The 18,493-nt window shown below is 62.0% G+C and overlaps 1 protein-coding gene across 2 annotated transcripts in view; it reads left to right on the forward strand.

Annotated features, from left to right (window-relative positions):
- The window catches only part of AP3D1 (adaptor related protein complex 3 subunit delta 1), a 44,747-nt gene that overhangs the window by 19,711 nt on the left and 6,543 nt on the right, over positions 1-18,493 (forward strand). For both annotated transcript variants that reach the window (XM_060007343.1, XM_060007344.1), the window contains exons 2-26: positions 1,627-1,722; positions 2,315-2,395; positions 3,429-3,509; positions 4,941-5,048; positions 6,673-6,802; positions 7,522-7,661; positions 7,765-7,838; positions 9,024-9,073; positions 10,020-10,069; positions 10,163-10,211; positions 11,279-11,424; positions 11,500-11,648; positions 11,725-11,955; positions 12,362-12,593; positions 13,362-13,507; positions 13,947-14,088; positions 14,675-14,746; positions 15,382-15,457; positions 15,790-15,989; positions 16,334-16,407; positions 16,559-16,736; positions 17,064-17,120; positions 17,641-17,739; positions 17,919-18,065; positions 18,286-18,333. In XM_060007343.1, the coding sequence (XP_059863326.1) occupies positions 1,627-1,722; positions 2,315-2,395; positions 3,429-3,509; positions 4,941-5,048; positions 6,673-6,802; positions 7,522-7,661; positions 7,765-7,838; positions 9,024-9,073; positions 10,020-10,069; positions 10,163-10,211; positions 11,279-11,424; positions 11,500-11,648; positions 11,725-11,955; positions 12,362-12,593; positions 13,362-13,507; positions 13,947-14,088; positions 14,675-14,746; positions 15,382-15,457; positions 15,790-15,989; positions 16,334-16,407; positions 16,559-16,736; positions 17,064-17,120; positions 17,641-17,739; positions 17,919-18,065; positions 18,286-18,333 (2,856 nt within the window). The remainder of the gene's footprint in view (positions 1-1,626; positions 1,723-2,314; positions 2,396-3,428; positions 3,510-4,940; positions 5,049-6,672; positions 6,803-7,521; positions 7,662-7,764; positions 7,839-9,023; positions 9,074-10,019; positions 10,070-10,162; positions 10,212-11,278; positions 11,425-11,499; positions 11,649-11,724; positions 11,956-12,361; positions 12,594-13,361; positions 13,508-13,946; positions 14,089-14,674; positions 14,747-15,381; positions 15,458-15,789; positions 15,990-16,333; positions 16,408-16,558; positions 16,737-17,063; positions 17,121-17,640; positions 17,740-17,918; positions 18,066-18,285; positions 18,334-18,493) is intronic.

Below are 18,493 nucleotides of genomic sequence, written 5' to 3' on the forward strand. Positions count from 1 at the left end.
ACATTCCTTGCTCTGGACCACGTGTGTCGGTACTGACCTTTTGGTCCGTGTTTTAGTACAGGTGCTGGGGTAGTGAGGAAACTGAAGAGAATCGAAAAGGTGTCCACACAGGCGCCTGTATAAACACATCCACGGCAGTGTGCATCACGGGAGCCGGAAAGTGGGAAGGATCCAAGCCCTTGCGCTGCTGGGTGGGTGGACACGCATGATGGCAGCGCAGCCAAGCACTGACACGCTGCAGCGTCCGTCATAAGGCCAGTGGGGCGTGCACACAGACCCCGTCAGACAGGCCCTGAGAAGCCTGCGGGAGAGGCTGCCTAGAGAAGGGCCTCAGCGAAGGGGGATCCCAAGGGGAGCCTGCGGTGCCCCTGCCAGTGTGGCTGGTCCTGGGAGGAGCCGGGGGTCCCAGGGGCTGGAGGTGTTCACCCTCCCACCCCCGGCGGCTCTCACCTGCGCCCATGCCATCTGGCCCATCTAGGCTTTAGGCGCCTCGGCGCTCTTCTTGGGTGGCCAGCCCCAGAGCAAGCGAGAGGCCTGCGAGGGGCCCTCCCAGGGGACCCATGGGTGCTCCTGCCCACGGGGGGCAGCGCTGCACATGGGCAGTGAGCCCCAGCCCTGCAGGAGCTGGAAGGCACCAGGGCGCTCACCTGGACGGGGGCACGGAGGGGGGTCAAACGAGTGGAGTTATGTGAAGCGCTGTGGCGGGTGCCTAGGGGGAGGCCCCGGCGTGGCCTGTCACCTGCTAGGCCCCGGCTCTGTGATGTGTGCGGTGTGGGGAAGGAGAATGGCTGCCCGGGCCAGTAATGAACCCGGGCCGCGTGGAGGTGGACGGGAGGGGCCCAACAGGCACGGTTCCTGGGGCGGCCAGGCCCTTCCTGCTGTGGGTGCCAGTGGGGCCCCCCAGCGTGGGTGGCCGTGCTGGGTGGGGCTCCTGGGCTCCCCGGTCACGGCAGCGTGGGACCGAGGTGGACCTGCCGCCCCTGGCCATGCGGGCTGAGGGATGGGCCTTTGGCGCTGGGACGTGGGATCTCTTCTGGGCTTGCAGTTTCTCTCGTTCACAGCTGGTTAAAGGGCTAAACTGGAGGACTAAGAACTTTTCCGTGTCTTAATGCTCTGTGTTGGAATGGTTACTCTTTTTTTTCTAAGTTTCAAAACTTTTCATCATAGAAAGTATCAGATATACACACGAGTAGGGGAAGCAGAATTCCCGCAGCTCAGTGTGCCTGCTTCAGGCTAGATCAGCCCAGGCCACTCCTGTTCTCTCGTGGCCCCCTGCCCCTTGGGAGGAGAGCTTTGGGGGATCCCAGGCAGCTTATTGCACTGACAGGGCTTTTCAGGATAACAGCCTTGTTATCATTCACATACCATTCAGGTCACCCCTTTAATATGTGTAATTCAGTGGTTTTTAGTATAGTCACAGAGTTCTGTTGAATTCCAGAGCATTCCATCACCCTCCCTCTCCCCCTCCCCCAGCCCCTGACAACCAGGACTCCCCTCTGCCTCTCTGGAGTTGCCTGCTGTGGACGTTTCATCTAAATGGAATTGCACACTGTGTGACCTCTTGTGTCTGGCTTCTTTAGGTTTTAGCCAGACACTTGCAACTTTTCAATTTTTTTTTCCTTTTAGGCAAAATATATCTCTCAGTGCATTGATGAAATCAAGCAAGAGCTGAAGCAAGACAACATTGCAGTGAAAGCAAATGCGGTCTGCAAGCTGACCTACGTGAGTGCCGGGCCGCTCGCTCTGTCAGGCCGGGTCTGGCTCCAGCATCCCCCTGTTGTCTGTCCATCCGTCCCACCATCACTGATGGACACCATCCGCTCCAGGCGTCAGCCTGGGGGCACACGCTGGGCTGACTTGGGGTGGAGGGCGAGGCATGCGTGAGGATCACATGGCACAGGGCAAGCTGGGGTCCCATCCAGTGGGCCTTTCCCACCTGGAGGGGCGGGAGCGTCCCTGCTTTCACGACTGCCCTGCGGGCTGGGCCCCGAAACCTGGTGGGTGGAGCCCTGCAGTCCCTGGTCGGGGTGTGAGCCTGGGCCAGGCACCCCATGCTGGCCTCCCCTGGTCAGAGAAGGGAGATGAACGGCCTGCCCGTTTACCGGTCCTTGTGGGGAATTTTAACCCATGTAACGCTGGTATTTCAACTGCAGGTGTTTATTTATCAGGGGCATTATTTTAGTGTGTTATTAACCTGTCACTTTGGTTTTAAATGTGAAGACTCACCTGTCAGAAAAAGAAATGAATCTCCCCAGAGTGTATGGGGGTGCGGAGCTGGGGCAGGTGCGTGAGAATCGACCTCTTTCCTCCGCAGCTGCAGATGCTAGGATATGACATCAGCTGGGCCGCCTTCAACATCATAGAAGTGATGAGCGCCTCCAAGTTCACATTCAAGGTGAAGGGAACCAGCTCGCTCTGGGGCCTGAGCCCTGTGGGTGGGGTCCTGGGGGAGGAGGGCGTCCATCCTGTGACGCAGGCCATGCTGGGAGGGCACACAGTGACAGACACCAGCGACCCATTCCCATCACCACTTATGTCCAGTTAGGTCTTAGCACTATTGCATCACGTTTTTCTTTCCATTTTAAGTAGTGTCAGTGAAATTCGGGTTTGTAGGGTTGGTTATGTGTTTCATAATACAGATTAAATTTGTGACTCTTCAAAAAAATAAGCAGACACTGATCGTCTCCCCAAGAGGCCACCACTTGTCATTTGTCGCGGTGTCTCTTAGGACCCTCTGAGCGTTTTTTCTTGGCGTCTCAGCGATCCTACTCATGCGCAGTTTGGGACATTGTTTTCTTCTTACTTGATATCGTAACAAACAAGCATGTCTTCTGCTTTAGTAAATGTTCTGAAAAGCGGTTTTCAGTGCCCACAGCCCATTTGGGGGTGTTCCGTGGCTTTCCTGGCTTGGCTCAGTTTTCCTTGGGAACACACACCCTGCGGCGGCTGAGGCTGTGTCCTGCCGACGGGTCACTGCCGAGGGCGGGTTCCCGTCCTCCTGAAGGACACAGTTGTCCTGCCTGCCGGTTACTCTTGGTGAAGAAACGAAATGCCGTATTTGCCAAAATTGGGCCAGTGCTCTGCACGTGTGTTTAAGTATCACATGCAAGTGCGGGTGTGACTTTAGGTTACACTCAGCCCGAGTTTAGGCGCTTGTGATGACTTACTCCGTCAGGCCGTAACAGCAGCTCCCGCTGCCAAGAAGGCGGTGAGGATGCACACGTTAGCGACAGGATGTGCTTGGCAACCCCTGAAATACACTGTGCTCCAGAGACCATACGCGTGGGACAGGGCGAGGGGTGCCCTCCTCCTGGTTTGTGATGGACCGGCCAGGGCTGCTTGGCGTGAAGCTCAGGAGGGCTGGGTGCTTCCCCGCGGACGCCCAGTCCCCTTGTCACCCCTGACGTCTCCATTTGTTCCACTCACAGCGAATCGGCTACCTCGCTGCTTCCCAGTGCTTTCACGAAGGGACCGACGTCATCATGCTGACCACCAACCAGATCCGCAAGGTAGGCCCCTCCTGCGGGAGCAGGTTAGCGGGCAGATGGACAGCCTTCTGCGATCCTCGGAAATGGGAAAAGGGACGGCGGGGCACGCGGGGCTTTCCTCTCTGGTTTTCCCCCCTTGGCGATGGGGGCTGCCCCCTCGGTCACTCCTTTTTTCAGCCCCTTTCCCCTCTTTTGGGGGCGCCTGCTGAGGGATTGCCCCTCCCAGCGTGGGGGCGTTTGTGCCCACTGGGTCTTGTGAGTCGGACCAGGTGCGTCTCTCGGCCCCGTGTGGTATTCTATGTTCTTCAGTGAGAGCACTGAGTAGTCAGCTCCTCCTTGGCCTCAGGACTTTGAGTATCTCTTGTCTCCCGCTTCGCTGCAAGTGGTCAGAGGGGGTGTCAGAGGCACCCTTTCCCACCCCAGACCCTGCATCGGACCCTGTGGCCCGGGGCTCTCAGACAGCTGGCGCCAGGGTCGGGGCAGAGCTGTTGTGGTCGCCCCGCAGGTGGCTGGTGTCGGGGCTCCAAGCGGGCGCTGCAGGGCAGGCTGCAGGGCTACTCTTCGTTGCAGTGCGTGGGCTTTTCATGGTAGTGGCCTCTCTTGTTGCGGAGCACGGGCTCTAGGTGTGCGGGCTTTAGTAGTTGTGGCACATGGGCTTAGTAGTTGTGGCTCGCGGGCTCTAGAATGCAGGCTCAGTTGTGGCGCCCGGGCTTAGTTGCTCTGTGGCATGTGGGATCTTACCAGACCAGGGCTCGAACCCGTGTCCCCTGCATTGGCAGGCGGATTCTTAACTACTGCACCACCTGGGAAGTCCCTGGAAGATTAACTCTTAAAACGTCTCTCAGTGTATCTTTTACCACATGTGTGAAGTTTGGGGAGGTTCTCTATGTAAACAGAGTCCTCTCTTTGTGCCGAGATGGGGCTTCCGCATCGGTTTTAGCGGGAGCACAGGCGAGTGACGTCAGAGGCTAGGGCAGATGTGCGCTTCCTGTGGCTGCTTTTCCTGCTCCCCTGAGGGGTGGAGCTCTGGTGGAAGCTTCTCTCCGCTTTGGGGAGGGGCCCAGAGGAGTCACCCCTGGCTGTAGTAGGGGAGACACCCCAATGGAAGCAGAGGTTCTGGGGTTCCACCCTGGGCGGCCCCCACTCTGTGCCTTTGGGCGGTCAGAGCCCGTCTGGCTGCACCATTTCCTCGGCCCTTGGGTTCTCCCATAGGGAAGCCATGGGTGGCACTGGCTCTGCCCCATTGCACCCCTGGAGCGAGGGGCGGACCCAAGACAGCCCTCCCCTTGGAGCCGTCCCGGCTCTTGCTCGGTGACAGAGCGTGGAGCTGGCTGCTGCTTGTGAGTCCTCGTCCAAGCCCGTCTCCAGACCCAGAGCAGGACTGGCGGGCGCGGCTGGGACCCAGTGAGGCACGGTGGGCGCCTGCCTCTAACCCTCTCCCTCCCTTTCCAGGACCTGAGCAGCCCCAGCCAGTACGACACTGGCGTCGCGCTGACTGGCCTGTCCTGTTTTGTTACCCCAGATCTTGCCAGAGACTTGGCCAACGACATCATGACACTGGTGAGTCTGGGAGCGTGACCGCCCCCCTTGGCTTTTGCTCCCTGACGTGCCTGGAAAACCGAGGTTGTAATGTCACGTTGAGGGCACTTGGGTGGGTGGAAACGGCCTGGGTCCCCAGGATGAGCTGGGACACCGAGTCACTGTCTCCCCTTCCATCACTTGGTGGGGCCCAGCATTCACACCTCACCTCCTCTGAAATGGTCCTGCTGGGGAGGGGCGGGGTCTGGCTGGGGACGATGGCCTGTCGTGAGCGCATGACCCATCAGCTGTGTTCTGAGGCATGGGTGGTGATGGCAGTGGTCTTGGCAGGCAGCGTGGTCAGGTGGTTCTCTGGCGAGGGAACTTTTTATTTTCATCTGAGCAAATCTGTTGTCTGGGGCCCAGTCCATCCAAAAGGCAGAAACCCCAGCCAGCCTTGATCTCCAAGGTGGGCAAGAACTTTGTTCTGAAATGTGGACGTGCTCTTGGAAATCACAATCCTCGACTCCAATAAAAATTAATTTAAAAAATAAAAACAAAATTGGAATTGACCCTAAAAAAAAAAAAAACGGAAAGAAATCACAGCCCTCAGAGGGTTGCCTGCACGCCAGATTCTCCATGATTGGGAGGCTTCCCCCCTCCGGCCACGATAAAGCAGCGTGGAAGGGTGGCATGTTCCTCCCAGGAGGGTTCTGTCCGTACGTGGCCCGTTCTCTGTGCAGATGGTCAGGTCTTGGCTCGCGGTCTAGAAGGCTTTGGGTACACGCAACTTCTAGATCCCAGGCTGCATCCAGTCACCGCCTGCTATAAATGGTTTGTCCACACACGGCCCCGCCCCTTCGTCCACACGGTGGGCTTCCCAGCAGCAAGGGCAGAGTCAGATGGAGACTCTGGCCTGCGAAGCCGACAGTGTTGATCTTCAGGCCCTCTTCGGGAAGTGTGAGGAGCTCTCTAGGTGAAAGTGGTCATGCGTCCACAGGGGGGCGGTAGTGAGCTATCACAATGAGTCTCGGTGCCAGGTCATGGGGGCGGGGGTGGCTTCCTTAGGGCCAGGCTGCCTGGGGCCCTGACAGGTGAGGAGTGTGCCCACCTGCAGACCAGAGGCCCTCCTGGCCGGAGCACGGTCCCGAAGAAGGACAGGAGCTCCAGGGGTGCAGTGCAGAAGTGTGGAGGGGGCTGAGGCCCGGGTGAGGGGCACTGCTCTGGGGACAGGTCTTGGTGGCCCTAAGAGTCCGAGGCCAGTGTTGACAGGTGGAGGCTCTCTCCAGCGTGACCTTCCATTTGGGGCCCCCCTCCCTCATTCTGTCTCTCAGTGCGCCCCAGTGAGTCCAGGAGGCCGGTCTCAGCCTCCAGAGGGCAAGCTGGGGTCATGGACTCAGGGAGGCAGGTTTCGATTCCGTCCAAGACACTGTTGTGTAATCCCTGGGCTGGGGGCGGGCAGTGGAGTAAACCTGCAGGCCGGTCTCAGAGGCCAGAAGCCAGATGAGCTGGAGAGAGGGTTATCCTCCAGGTGATGGAGGCGAGATGCGGGCAGGTGTGGGAGGGGAGGGGAGGCGAGTGGGGGGGAGCAGGGGGTGCGGGAAGGACCGGGGAGGGGTGGGCGCAGTGGTGTCAGCAGGGAGACTGACACCCTCTGCCCCTGCAGATGTCGCACACCAAGCCGTACATCCGGAAGAAGGCTGTGCTGATCATGTACAAGGTGTTCCTGAAGTACCCTGAGTCTCTGCGCCCTGCCTTTCCCCGCCTGAAGGAGAAGCTGGAGGACCCCGATCCCGGTTTGTTGACTTGAGTTAAGAAGGGGCCCGTGTGGGGCCGTGATGCTCCACCAGCATCTGTGAAGGCTTGGTGGAGGGGGGTAACTAGGTCCCAGGACCCCGTCCTAGCCCTCCCCCATAGGGCACCTTCTTACTTTCTGGCACCACGAGATGCCAGGTTCGCTTTCTACTTTCCCGCCAGTCCTGGAATCCGCCGTTTCTCCAAACAGCTCTAGTTTTGTTAGCTGGTGTGGGATTTAGAAACCAAGACCACTGGGTGTGCTTATTTCTGCCAGCTGTCATTGCCTCCAGGCCGTAGCAGACACCACACTCGCTCACTGGGGAGGCCTCTCTGTCCGCATGTTCGCAGTCTCGTGTTTATTCTGCTGCCTTGATTGGCAGTCCCACACCACAGGGTTCACTCCTGCCTCCGCCTGTCCTTTTCTGTAACTCCTTCCGGAGAGACCCCGGGCCATGCAGATGTAAAACAGCTTCTCCAAATCTTTGCTTGTCTCGGGAGAATCTGCTGTGCATCGCAGAGGATCACGGGGTGTGGAGCGTCGTGGTTAGGGTCAGGAGCCGAGGGGCAGGCGAGGCGGGCTGGGGGCATGAGCGGGGGCAGCCCCGGGGGGAGGCGGACAGAGCACCTGGAGTGACTTTGATCCTGCTGGGGATACACCCCGAGGGTCCCGCCTGCTCTGGTGGGCGCCCCCTTGCTGATGGCGTCCCTCGCTTCTCAGGGGTCCAGTCGGCGGCAGTCAACGTCATCTGTGAGCTGGCCAGACGTAACCCCAAGAACTACCTTTCTCTCGCTCCGCTCTTCTTCAAGCTCATGACCTCCTCCACCAACAACTGGGTCCTCATTAAGATTATCAAACTGGCAAGTGTCGCCCCTGGGGTGTCCTGGGCATGCCAGCCAGCAGAGCCCCGGGCTGCCGTCCCATCCCTGCTTCGGGTGACCACTGGCCTCTCTTGTCCCCTAGTTTGGTGCTCTGACTCCCTTGGAGCCAAGGTTGGGTAAAAAGCTGATTGAGCCTCTCACCAACCTGATCCACAGGTAGGGCTTGGGGCGGGCGTGGGAGGGGTGCCCCAAGGAGGGGCGGGTGGAGGGGCACCCAGGCCTGAGGGCCTGCCGCCGCCAGGAGCCGCATCTCTGGGTTCTCCCTTCCTCAGTTTGCAGACAGCACATCCATGACAGGAGGGAGAGGGAATTTCTTGGCGGTCCAGTGGTTAGGACTCTGAGTTCTCACTGCCGAGGTCCCGGGTTCAATCCCTGGTTGGGGAACTAAAGTCTCACAAGCCGTGCAGCACCACCAGAAGTAGACAGACAGACAGATAGATAGGCAGGCAATGGGGATATATTTTAAAAATAAAAAAAGGATGGAGAAAGCTGTCCCAGCCAGTCTCTGGTTCACAAGTAGACCTCAGCAGTCTAATTGAAGAGCCCTAGGTGAGTGTGTCACCGCCCAGTTCTGGAATGTTCTAGGAGCTTCTACACGACTTCAGGTGCCTTCAGGTGGTTGAATTGTGGGGGCCAAGCTTCAGGTGCCAGGAGATTCTGCTCCTGGGGTCCCCTGGGAAGTGGCCAAGGGCTTGGGACGTTGCTGATTTTAAACAAATCACCAGTCACCGGGTTTATAGCAGCTTGTGGTTTTCAGAGCATTTACGAGAAGCCATCAGTCCTGTGACCGTTCATGTGGACTGCCTCTGGTGGCCCGTGCTGTCGGGTTTGGGGGATTTGGGCTTGAGAACATCACTGTGAGAATTTCAGAGTGGAGTGGACGTGCCTGGTGCCCACCCTGGTTGTCCTGGGCTGTGCTCACTGTGGCCCTGGACGCCCCCGAGGGATGACATGGGGCACGACTCCGTGTTCTTCCTGCCTGCGCGTGGCCAGGCCTACTCCCTGTCCCAGTGGAGGCGGCCGGCAGGGTCTGGGCTGGAGGAGAGAGGCCTTTGGGGAACTTGGATTCTCTTCATGGGGGTCGCAGAATCAGGTTATTCGTGCGTGGGCTGCAGTGGCGGGAGCATTTCAGTTCGCTTTTGAGGGCTAGAAGGGGTGCTTCCGTCCTTTGGAGGAATCTGATGGCCTCACTGCCGAGGGTGGGGTGTCACCGGCATGGCCTTCAGACCCGAGGCTTCCTGGGCTCTGCATTTCCTCAGGGGTGGTGCCCCCAGGAGTCTCGGTGGGGTGAGCGGGAGGCAGGCGGCCCTGTCTTCTCGGCTCCTGTGTTTCCTTCTCTAGCACGTCTGCCATGTCCCTTCTGTACGAGTGTGTCAACACCGTCATCGCAGGTGAGCACCGGGGTGACCTCTTCTGGAGCAGGGAGCTGTCGCCGGCGGGGGAGCTGGTCCCCGGGCCTCACCAGAACCTTGTTCCCGGCTGGGAAGCTGTTTGGCCCGGCCCATCTGCAGCCCCTTTGGAAGTGTCAGCTCAGACACGGTTACAGCCAGAGCCATTGCCAACCTCGGGCTCCAGTGATAAACACTGCACCCTGGCATCTGCCACACCCGCCAGCAAGACCGCTTTTCATGAGCATTTTAAAGCAAATCTCAGGCCGCTTTCCCTGTGGTGTCTTTAGCATAGGACCTACAACCACGAGAGTTCTCGAGAGGGAATCGGCACGTGCTCCCCAAAGGGTCTCGTGGAGTCCGTTAGTTACAATCAGACCGCCTGGTGACTTGTCCCTGCAGCCCAGTTTCCTGTAGATAGGCAGAGGGAGTTGGTGGCCCAAGGGTTCAGCTTCTTGCTGCCTGCCTGTCCCTGCCCTAAACTGTCAGATGCTCCTCACAGCCCATGGGCAGCCTTAAGTTCAGTGAAGCCCAGGAAACTGGCCCGGGGTCTACACTCATGACTGCTGTGTGGGCTGTGAGTGTCGCTGAGGGTCAGCGACAGTGAAAGGGAGAGGAAGGGCGAGTGTGGGACTTGGGAGCAGGGCAGGCTGGCCAGAGAGTGGTCCCTGAGTCTGGAAAGGTCCATGGGGAGGACCAAGGTGTGGCAGGATCGCAGATGGCCCTGGTTATGGGCAGAGGGAGTGGGGATGCAGACGGGAGGTAGGCCTGGTCCATTGTGCATTGCAGGGCCAGCGGGTCTCAGCTGAGGGCTGGCCCACAGACCTGCCCTGGACAAGGACCCCTGGTGCCCGGGGCCTGTGGTCTGCTCTCTTGGTCGCAGAGACCCAGCCTGAGGTTCTCACTGGGGCTGGTCACGCAGGGCCCTCACCCCAGTCATTTGTTTCAGTGCTCATCTCGCTGTCGTCTGGCATGCCCAACCATAGTGCCAGCATCCAGGTATGTCATGGGACCAGGGGCTCCTCTCCTAGGCCCCAGGGACTCTGCCATTGGTTTAGAAGATGTGACGAGTGGCATCTCCCCTCTTTACAGCTCTGTGTTCAGAAACTGAGGATATTAATAGAAGACTCCGATCAGAACTGTGAGTTGCTCCCTCTGCAGGTCCTGCAGGCCCTGCGCCCTAGACCTCCGCAAGTGAGGGCTCGTCCCCGCCCGAGAGGAGAGCGAGCCTGGCACGGCTGGCAGACTCCTCCCCGGGTACAGCCCCCTCGTCTGCACGGCGGGCTCCTTCCAGCTGGCATCTCAGGGTGTCGCTCGGCCGTGTCCACTGGAAAGGTCTTTAAACTCGGGCCCACATCCACGGGGAGCTGGGACCCGGTTGCAGGGAGGAGCCGGGGAGGCCAGCGGAAGCACAGTTGAGACATAAAGGGCGAGCTCAGCCCCGGGAGGAGCAGGCTGGGCGTGGAGGAAAGTCCCCGCGGGCATGCTGCAGGCACCCCCGGCGGTTAATCAGATGGGGTGGTGTGTGGGGCTCCTGACGAGCGAGGAGGAGCTGCTGTACGTCTTGCTCGTGTGCCAACTCGTGCACTTCCTTCAGCCGACATGTGCTGTCGAGGGTTCCAGCCAGTCACACGCCCCTGCTGCCAGGACCACGGTGGAGAGGGCTTCTGAGGGCCTGGTCATGTGGGCTGCTCAGTTTTTGGTTTTCGCTTTTTTTTGTTTTTTTTTGTCTGCGCCTTGTGGCTGCTGGGATCCTAGTACCCCGACCAGACCAGGGATTGATCCTGGGCCCTTACAGTGGAAGTGCGGAATCCCAACCACTGGACAGCCAGGGAATTAATTCCCTGGCTGCTCATTTTGAATCCAGGTCTGTTTGTTTTGAGAGGAGTTGCCAAAGTTTTCCTGGAAAGGGCCAGATAGTAATTCTTGTCAGCTTTGCAGGCTGTGTGGTCTCTGCCACTGTAGCGTAGAAGCCTGCTGGCGGGTGTAGACCACAGGCCTGTCGTGTGCCAGTAACGCTGCCCTAGAGACGGGCTGCGACCTAATCTAGATGACGGTGCGTTGGGCTGCTTGAGGTGGGCAACGAGGTGGGCCTGGTGCCTGTGAGACGTGGGCCGACGGGGTCCAGGTGGTTTGGGGTGGGGCTGCAGGCCCGGCCTCGCTCTCAGAACCTCGTCCACGTCTGAGAGCGCTGCGCTGTCTCTGCAGTGAAGTACCTGGGGCTCCTGGCCATGTCCAAGATCCTGAGGACACACCCCAAGTCCGTACAGGCGCACAAGGATCTTGTCCTGCAGTGCCTGGACGACAAGGACGAGTCCATCCGGCTGCGGGCCCTCGACCTCCTGTACGGCATGGTACGTGCCCACCCTGCCACCTGGCCGCCCCGCCGGCCCGCCCGGCCCCTCCCTCACCAGCCGCCCCCGCTCCAGGTGTCCAAGAAGAACCTGATGGAGATTGTCAAGAAGCTGATGACCCACGTGGACAAGGCCGAGGGCACGACCTACCGCGACGAGCTGCTCACCAAGATCATTGACATCTGCAGCCAGTCCAACTACCAGCACATCACCAACTTCGAGTGGTGCGGCCCGCAGCCCAGCGTGCAGGCGGGTGGGCGGGCAGGCGGGGGCGCTGCCCTCACGGGCTCTGTCCCGCAGGTACATCAGCATCCTGGTGGAGCTGACCCGACTGGAGGGCACCCGCCACGGCCACCTCATCGCCGCCCAGATGCTGGATGTGGCCATCCGCGTGAAGGCCATCCGCCGGTTTGCCGTGTCGCAGATGTCCGCGCTGCTTGACAGCGCCCACCTGGTGGCCAGCAGCACCCAGCGCAGCGGCATCTGCGAGGTGCTCTACGCGGCCGCCTGGATCTGCGGGGAGTTCTCCGAGTGAGTGGGGGCCAGGGGCCTCCTGCTCCCCAGGGGAAGCGGGTGTGCCCGCCAGACCCCAGTCCCGGCAGCCGCCCCGCCCACCTCCTCTCTCCCGCCCTCATTGGGCAACAGCTGCTCTCGCGGCGAACGTCTCCCGTCACAGGGAGCGGTGAGAGGTCCACCAGCCGCTGGCCCAGCCTTCCTCCCCTCTTCACTGCTGCAGCCACAGGTCGTCCGTTGCCAAATCCAGGCCGTTGATAGCTTTCCTCTCCTTTTTCTCGACTGCTTTGTGCGGCTGCGCTGTGACTGTCATGCCATTGCTGTGGTTTCTCCCTTCACATCCCCTCCCTCAGCACCTGGCATCGGCCAGCCCTGGCACACAGACCCGCTGGGGCGGCTGCTCACCGGCCCTCCCTGTCCTCAGGCACCTACAGGAGCCCCAGCAGACCCTGGAGGCCATGCTGCGGCCCAAAGTCACCACCCTGCCGGGCCACATCCAAGCCGTGTATGTGCAGAACGTGGTCAAGCTGTACGCAGCCATCCTGCAGCAGAAAGAGCAGGCCGCGGACGCGCAGGCAGCCCAGGAGGTCACGCAGCTCCTAGTGGAGCGGCTGCCCCAGTTTGTGCAGAGCGCGGACCTGGAAGCCCAGGAGCGGGTGAGTGCCGCACGTCAGCACGTCCTCAGGGGGTCGGGTCAGCTCCGGGAGAGCAGCTTGGGCAGGTGTTCTTTTCCTGGCTCCCCCGCACTCGGCCTGGGGGGGTGGGCAGATCTGAAGCCACCGTGCTGGGGAGGCCCTGGGTCGGTGGGTGGGAGACTGTGAGCGAACGGGAGACAGTGTGAGGGTATGTGGTCAACCCGAGAGGGAAGCCTCAGAGGTGACCGCGGTCCTGGAGGGCGCTGGCCGGGAGGGTGGAGGAGAGCTGGTTGGACGAGAGTTTGGCATGGCATTTGGGCATCGGTGGCCTAGGAGCCCGCCTCTTGGCTCTGTGGTGACGTGGGGCTCTCAGTTACCCAGACCCCGCACCGGCGCTCAGTGGGCCCCGGCGCCCTCTGCGGTCATGGGCGGGTGTGTGACGTGCGCCTGTCTGCTGGCCGAGGGTCAGCTGCACTCTTGGGGGCCGTGTGAAGGTGCCCTGGTGGCTGGCGCCGCTGCTCGCTGGGGCGGTTGCCTTGTGGGGCGGTGCTCAATCCACCCCCAACCCCTTGTCTCATCTGGGAGCCCTTTGTGTCCTCGTGAAGGAGACAGCAGCTGGGCTGGCCTCCTGGCTGGCCCGGTCAGCGGTTCCTCGCGGTGTGTTCTGCAAGTCCTCAGCAGGGGTCTGGCTGGGCGTCTGCACGGTTTGAGCAATGCCCTGCGGGGGCTGAGTGGCCTTCACAGCCAGGCCTCCGTAACTCCTTCCTGACTCATCCACGGCCCCCCCAGGCATCCTGCATCTTGCAGCTGGTCAAACACGTCCAGAAGCTTCAGGCCAGGGATGTGCCAGTGGCAGAAGAAGTGAGTGCGCTCTTTGCTGGGGAGCTGAACCCGGTGGCTCCCAAGGCACAGAAGAAGGTTCCGGTCCCCGAAGGGTGAGCTGTGCGGTCCGTCAGAGGACACAGACACGGGGTGGCATGAGGGCCCGTGGGAGCAGAACCACAGCCCGGACCTGCTGTCCAGATGGGCGAGGTGGAGGGGTCTGGGAGGAAGGTCCCCTGAGGCCCCAGTCGCCTGTGGACGGGACAGACCCTTCTCACACAGACCGTAGGCACGGCACTCACTACTTCTCCTGGGGCCCTGCTGCCCCACCCCTGGGAAGCAGGTTGGCTGGTAGTTGTCGCCCACAAACCTTGCGGGCAGCGTGAGAACGGGGGAGGCGGGCTGCCCAGGCTCCAGGATCCCTGGTCTGCCTTGCCCACTGTGACCTTGGGCCACTGCCCAGCCTTCATATCCTTGTCTCCAAGGGGACGGCAGCGCCCAGGGCCAGGCATGCAGGCTGGAGCCACCGTGTGATCTCACTGTGTCCTGCAGCCTGGACCTGGACGCCTGGATCAATGAGCCGCTCTCGGACAGTGAGTCTGAGGATGAGAAGCCCAAGGCCATCTTCCACGACGAGGAGCCACGGCACGCCAAGCAGCGGCCACCCGAGGCGGACGAGCAGGAACTGGCCCGGGTGAGGCGGGGCGGGCCTGGGCCGCGCATGGTCAGGTCTGGGCTTGGGTCCACTGTCCGGTGGGCAGCGCTGAGCCCACCTTCGACTTTGGGTGGGGGTTCTCATTGAGACCAGGAGTGGCCTCTTGAGCCAGGAGCTCCCTAGGGAGACCGTGGGGCCCGAGCATGCTCAGGCCCTGGGGTGCCCGGCATGCTGCGCCTGCCTGCTGCCTGCGCTTGTGAGTGCGGGGCCTCAGGGTGTCGTGCAGAATGGAGAAGCAAGGCGTGCTGCGTCCCCCGCTCCCCCACCTGCCTTCCTCGCCCGGCCTGCCCCCCCCCCCCCCCGAGGCCCTACCCCAGAGCACGCGGTCTCTCCGACCCCCGCCTGTGCAGCTCCTGGGTTGTCCCTCCTGCCGCCTGCCTGTCTCCCACCTGCTCTTTCCCACTGCCGGCCTCTGTCTCCTGGTGGTCAAAGGCCAACAGTGAAAGTGGCGAGGGGTCCCGGCCCCCTTGGGTCTGGCGCGTGGAGGAGGCCCCCACCTTGGGAGCATGCGAGGATGAGGGCTCCGTGTACCCGCTGACGTGTGCGCTGCATCCTGTTCCCTCAGCGCCGCGAGGCCCGGAAGCAGGAGCAGGCCAACAACCCATTCTACATCAAGAGTTCCCCGTCCCCCCAAAAGGTGAGGCCGGCCTGCTCGTCCTTGAGACACGCTCCCACGGGGCCCATCCGCTCTCTGTCCACGGCCTGTGCGGGGCTGTCAGCAAGTCCACGGGCAGGACCGTGAGGGGCTCCCGACACCAACAGCTGGGGAGTGAGTCCTGCATGGGCGAGGTCAGGCTCCTTTGCCTTGGTGGGAGGGGAGGGGGCGCAAGGGGACCTGGGGTCCTGCCTGGAGCCACTTCCTTCATCTGTACCCTCCACACTGCAGACCCGTCATCCGTGTTGGGCTCCCCTGGGGACATGTGGCTCCACGGGGCGGGTGCTGCGTGGTTTCCTTGATCCTGGGATTTCTGGGTCACCCCTCTGAGGGGCTGCAGACTGTCCCCCGCTGGCACCTGTGTGTCGGGCTTGCTGATTCCAGCCGTCCTGGGGGCGGGAAGCACTATGTCACCATGGTTCCAAGCCTGCACTGTTTTTCCGACTTGGAAAAAAAAAAGATTCAGGTGCAAAAAATGGAGGTCTTGCGCCCCATCCTGTACTCGTCCCCACTGGCACCCCACCCCCGTCTTTGTGACCCCTTGCTCTGGGGCGTCGGCGCATCACGCTGGGCCCGCCGCCCTGCCCATTGACGGGGCCTCAGTGTCTCCTCTCCAGCGGTACCAGGACGCGCCAGGTGTGGACCACATTCCCGTGGTGCAGATTGACCTCTCGGTGCCCTTGAAGGTGCCAGGCAAGTGTGTGCCCAGTGGCACGGGTGACGGGGACCTCAGGCCAGGTGCAGGCACCGCCTCGGGCCTGCGCTCCAGCCCTGCCCTGCACCCCGTGCTGCATCCTCGTCCCAGCAGGCACGGGTGCACGCCACGGCCCCCAGGTTCAGCCCCACACCCCTCGCCGCCCAGGGGCCCCCATCTGCATCTCGGTAGCCAGAGGGCATTGCCCAGCATCCCCTTCCCCCAGGCATGGGTCTCGGGGCTGTGGGTGAACCAGGTGGCAGCAGGGTGCTGACTGGGTGGGACGTGTCCACGGCTCTGGGCTGAGTGCCGCATGTGCGCCTGTCGGCAGGGATGCCCATGTCAGACCAGTACGTGAAGCTGGAGGAAGAACGGCGGCACCGGCAGAGGCTGGAGAAGGATAAGAGAAAGAGGAAGAAGAGGGAGCGGGAGAGGCGGGGTGCCCGGCGCCACACCTCACTGCACACGGAGAGCGACGAGGACATCACCCCCGCCCAGCGTGTGGACATCGTCACCGAGGAGATGCCCGAGGTCAGCCGCGGGCTTGCGTGTCGGGTGGGCGCCCTTCCCCGAGGTGGGCTCCACCCTGGCGTGGGCCTGCCCATCGCTGCTGCCTCCATGGCACGGGGCAGCCTCAGCCAGCTGTGCCCTGTGTACTGGGAGCAGGCGGCCCCTGCACTCCTGCCCCATTACCTGTGTTGAGTTTGCTGCCCGCGCTGAGCGCCAGGCCCCAGATCAGACTCCCTCGTGGGTGTGGACCTGGTGGCCCGTTTCTGAGAAGGGAGATGGGGACCCTGTGGACCCGTAAAGGCTTGGCGGGGTCAGGGGCCGGATGGGTTGATCTGGATGGACGCAGGGCTTCTCTCCCCCCTCAGAACGCCCTGCCCAGCGACGAGGACGACAAAGACCCCAACGACCCCTACAGGGCCCTGGACATCGACTTGGACAAGTGAGTGCTGGGACTGAGACCTGGGCAGCTGCCCCGTGGGGCTGGACGCGGCCTGGGCTCCCCATGGCCTGGTTCCTCTCTCTGTTCTCTGTTCATTGCACAGAGGGGGAGCGGCCTTGTCACGGGCCACGCCTCCTGTGACCACCCCCAGGCCCCTAGCCGACAGTGAGAAGCTGCCCGTCCAGAAACACAGAGATACTGAGACTTCCAAGTCCCCGGAGAGACAGGACGTCACTGTCGTGGAAAAGAAGAGCAAGAAGCCCAAGAAGAAGGAGAAGAAGCAGAAGGAGAAAGAGCGAGAAAAGAAGAAGAAGAAAGAGGCGGAGAAGGTGAGAGGCCAGGCAGCATGTCACGTTGGGCGGGGCGGGCCCGGGTTGCCAGCCGTCCCTCTTCCATTACGTGTGTGTCACACGTGTGGAGGGGGGCTCCTACACAACCGTCACGCACGGCTCGTGGGCCTTGCCGCAGAGCAGCATGATTCCGCCTGGCCACGTGGTCCTGGCGGGCGCTCGTTTCTGTGGTGGTAGCGCTGGACGTGCCCCCAGCTCCCTGCACATTCGGGTCCTGCGGGGCCGCAGTGGCTTGTGCCTGGCGGAGCCACTGTGCCCTCTCGGGGCTGCTGCTCTGGCCAAAGGCACGTGTTCCTGTGGTTTCAGGGTGTGGACTTAGACTTCTGGCTGTCCACCACGCCGCCTGCTGCCACCCCGGCCCCGGTAAGAGCCTGCTAGTGACCCGTGCTGGCCCCGAGTGTCCCTCGGTGGACACCTGTGCTTTTTGGCCTTGGAGACGTCAGGGTGCCACCTCGGTGCCCTGCCCTGGCGGTGGAGGAGGTGGGGGACCCTCAGGCAGAAGCCTGGTCTGGGCCGGCTCGGTTCTGTGCCCAAGGTCTCGCCCAGGCAGTGGCTGCGTGGCTGGCCCTCGGCGCAGGGCCCGGGCCCCCAGAGCCAGGCAGCGCTCCTGAGCGACCGCTTTGTGTTAGTGGCTGGGGCCTGGTGGCTCTGGGGTCTCCAGCCGTGACCCCGGTCAGTGCCAGCTGGCCACAGGCCGGGCCTCCTTTTTCCTCTGCTGGCCACCGGCACTTACTGGGGGCCACATGTCTGTCTGCGTGCTGACAAAATGCCTGGCGTGTGGAGGGAGGTTCGTCACTGCGGGGTGTCCCGGACCAGGGCAGGTCAGGGCTGAGGGCGCAGGCCACCCCATCCTGGGCGCCAGCTGCCACCCGGCTTCCTGCAGGAGGAGCCTGGCGTGAACGCCGCGGTCACTGCCCCTAAGGAGGAGCCCAGGGGAGAGGAGCAGGACGCCGGCGAGGACGCGGAGCAGGACCTTGAGAAGGTGTGGGGCGCGCTGTGCAGGAGCCGGGCTGGGGGAGGTGCTAGCCCGCCACCGGGTCCCACCGAGCGGGCCACTGGGGCCTCCTGTCGCTGTGCTTACGGGGTTCTGCTTCCACACGGCTCCATGGGCTGTGACTCGCACAGGAGCATGGGCTTGACCTGAGCCCTTTTCTGTCTCAGAAGCCTTCCGAGCAGAAGAAGAAGAAACACAAGAAGGACAAGGGGGAGCGCTCCAAAGACAAGAAGAGACCCAAGAAGAGGGCGCCTCCGAGGGAAGGGGACGCCGAGCCCATGCAGAACGGCGCGCTCCGTGAGGAGCCCCTCCCGGTGAGGGTGCTTCCCGAGCACGTTGGGAGCGGGCTGTGGGCGTTGCACCCTCCCTGCGGTCCTCCCGGCCCTGCCAGTGTCAGGAGCCCCGGGGTGTAGACTCATGTTGTCCGGGACCCGCGGGGGTCCCTAGTGTTTCCTGCCGGTGGCACCTGGCAGCTCCCAACGTCAGCCCCAGGTCCTCACCGCCTAAAGCTGAAACGTTTCTCTTTTGTTCCAGCCCATGTCTAGCTACTCTCTCCTGGCTGAAAATTCTTACATCAAAATGGTGAGCCACGTGGGGGTTACGGGTGGTGGGGCTGGGCGGGCTCAGGGCTCTTGTTTCTGGATGTGCAGGGCGTGCAGCGGAGCCGGGTGGCCGGCGAGGCCTGCTCACTGTGGGTCGGGAACAGCTGACAGTCGCGGACAGAGCTGGAACTCGGGTGCTT

Source organism: Delphinus delphis, chromosome 3 (assembly GCF_949987515.2).
Source record: "Delphinus delphis chromosome 3, mDelDel1.2, whole genome shotgun sequence".
NCBI lineage: Eukaryota > Metazoa > Chordata > Mammalia > Artiodactyla > Delphinidae > Delphinus > Delphinus delphis.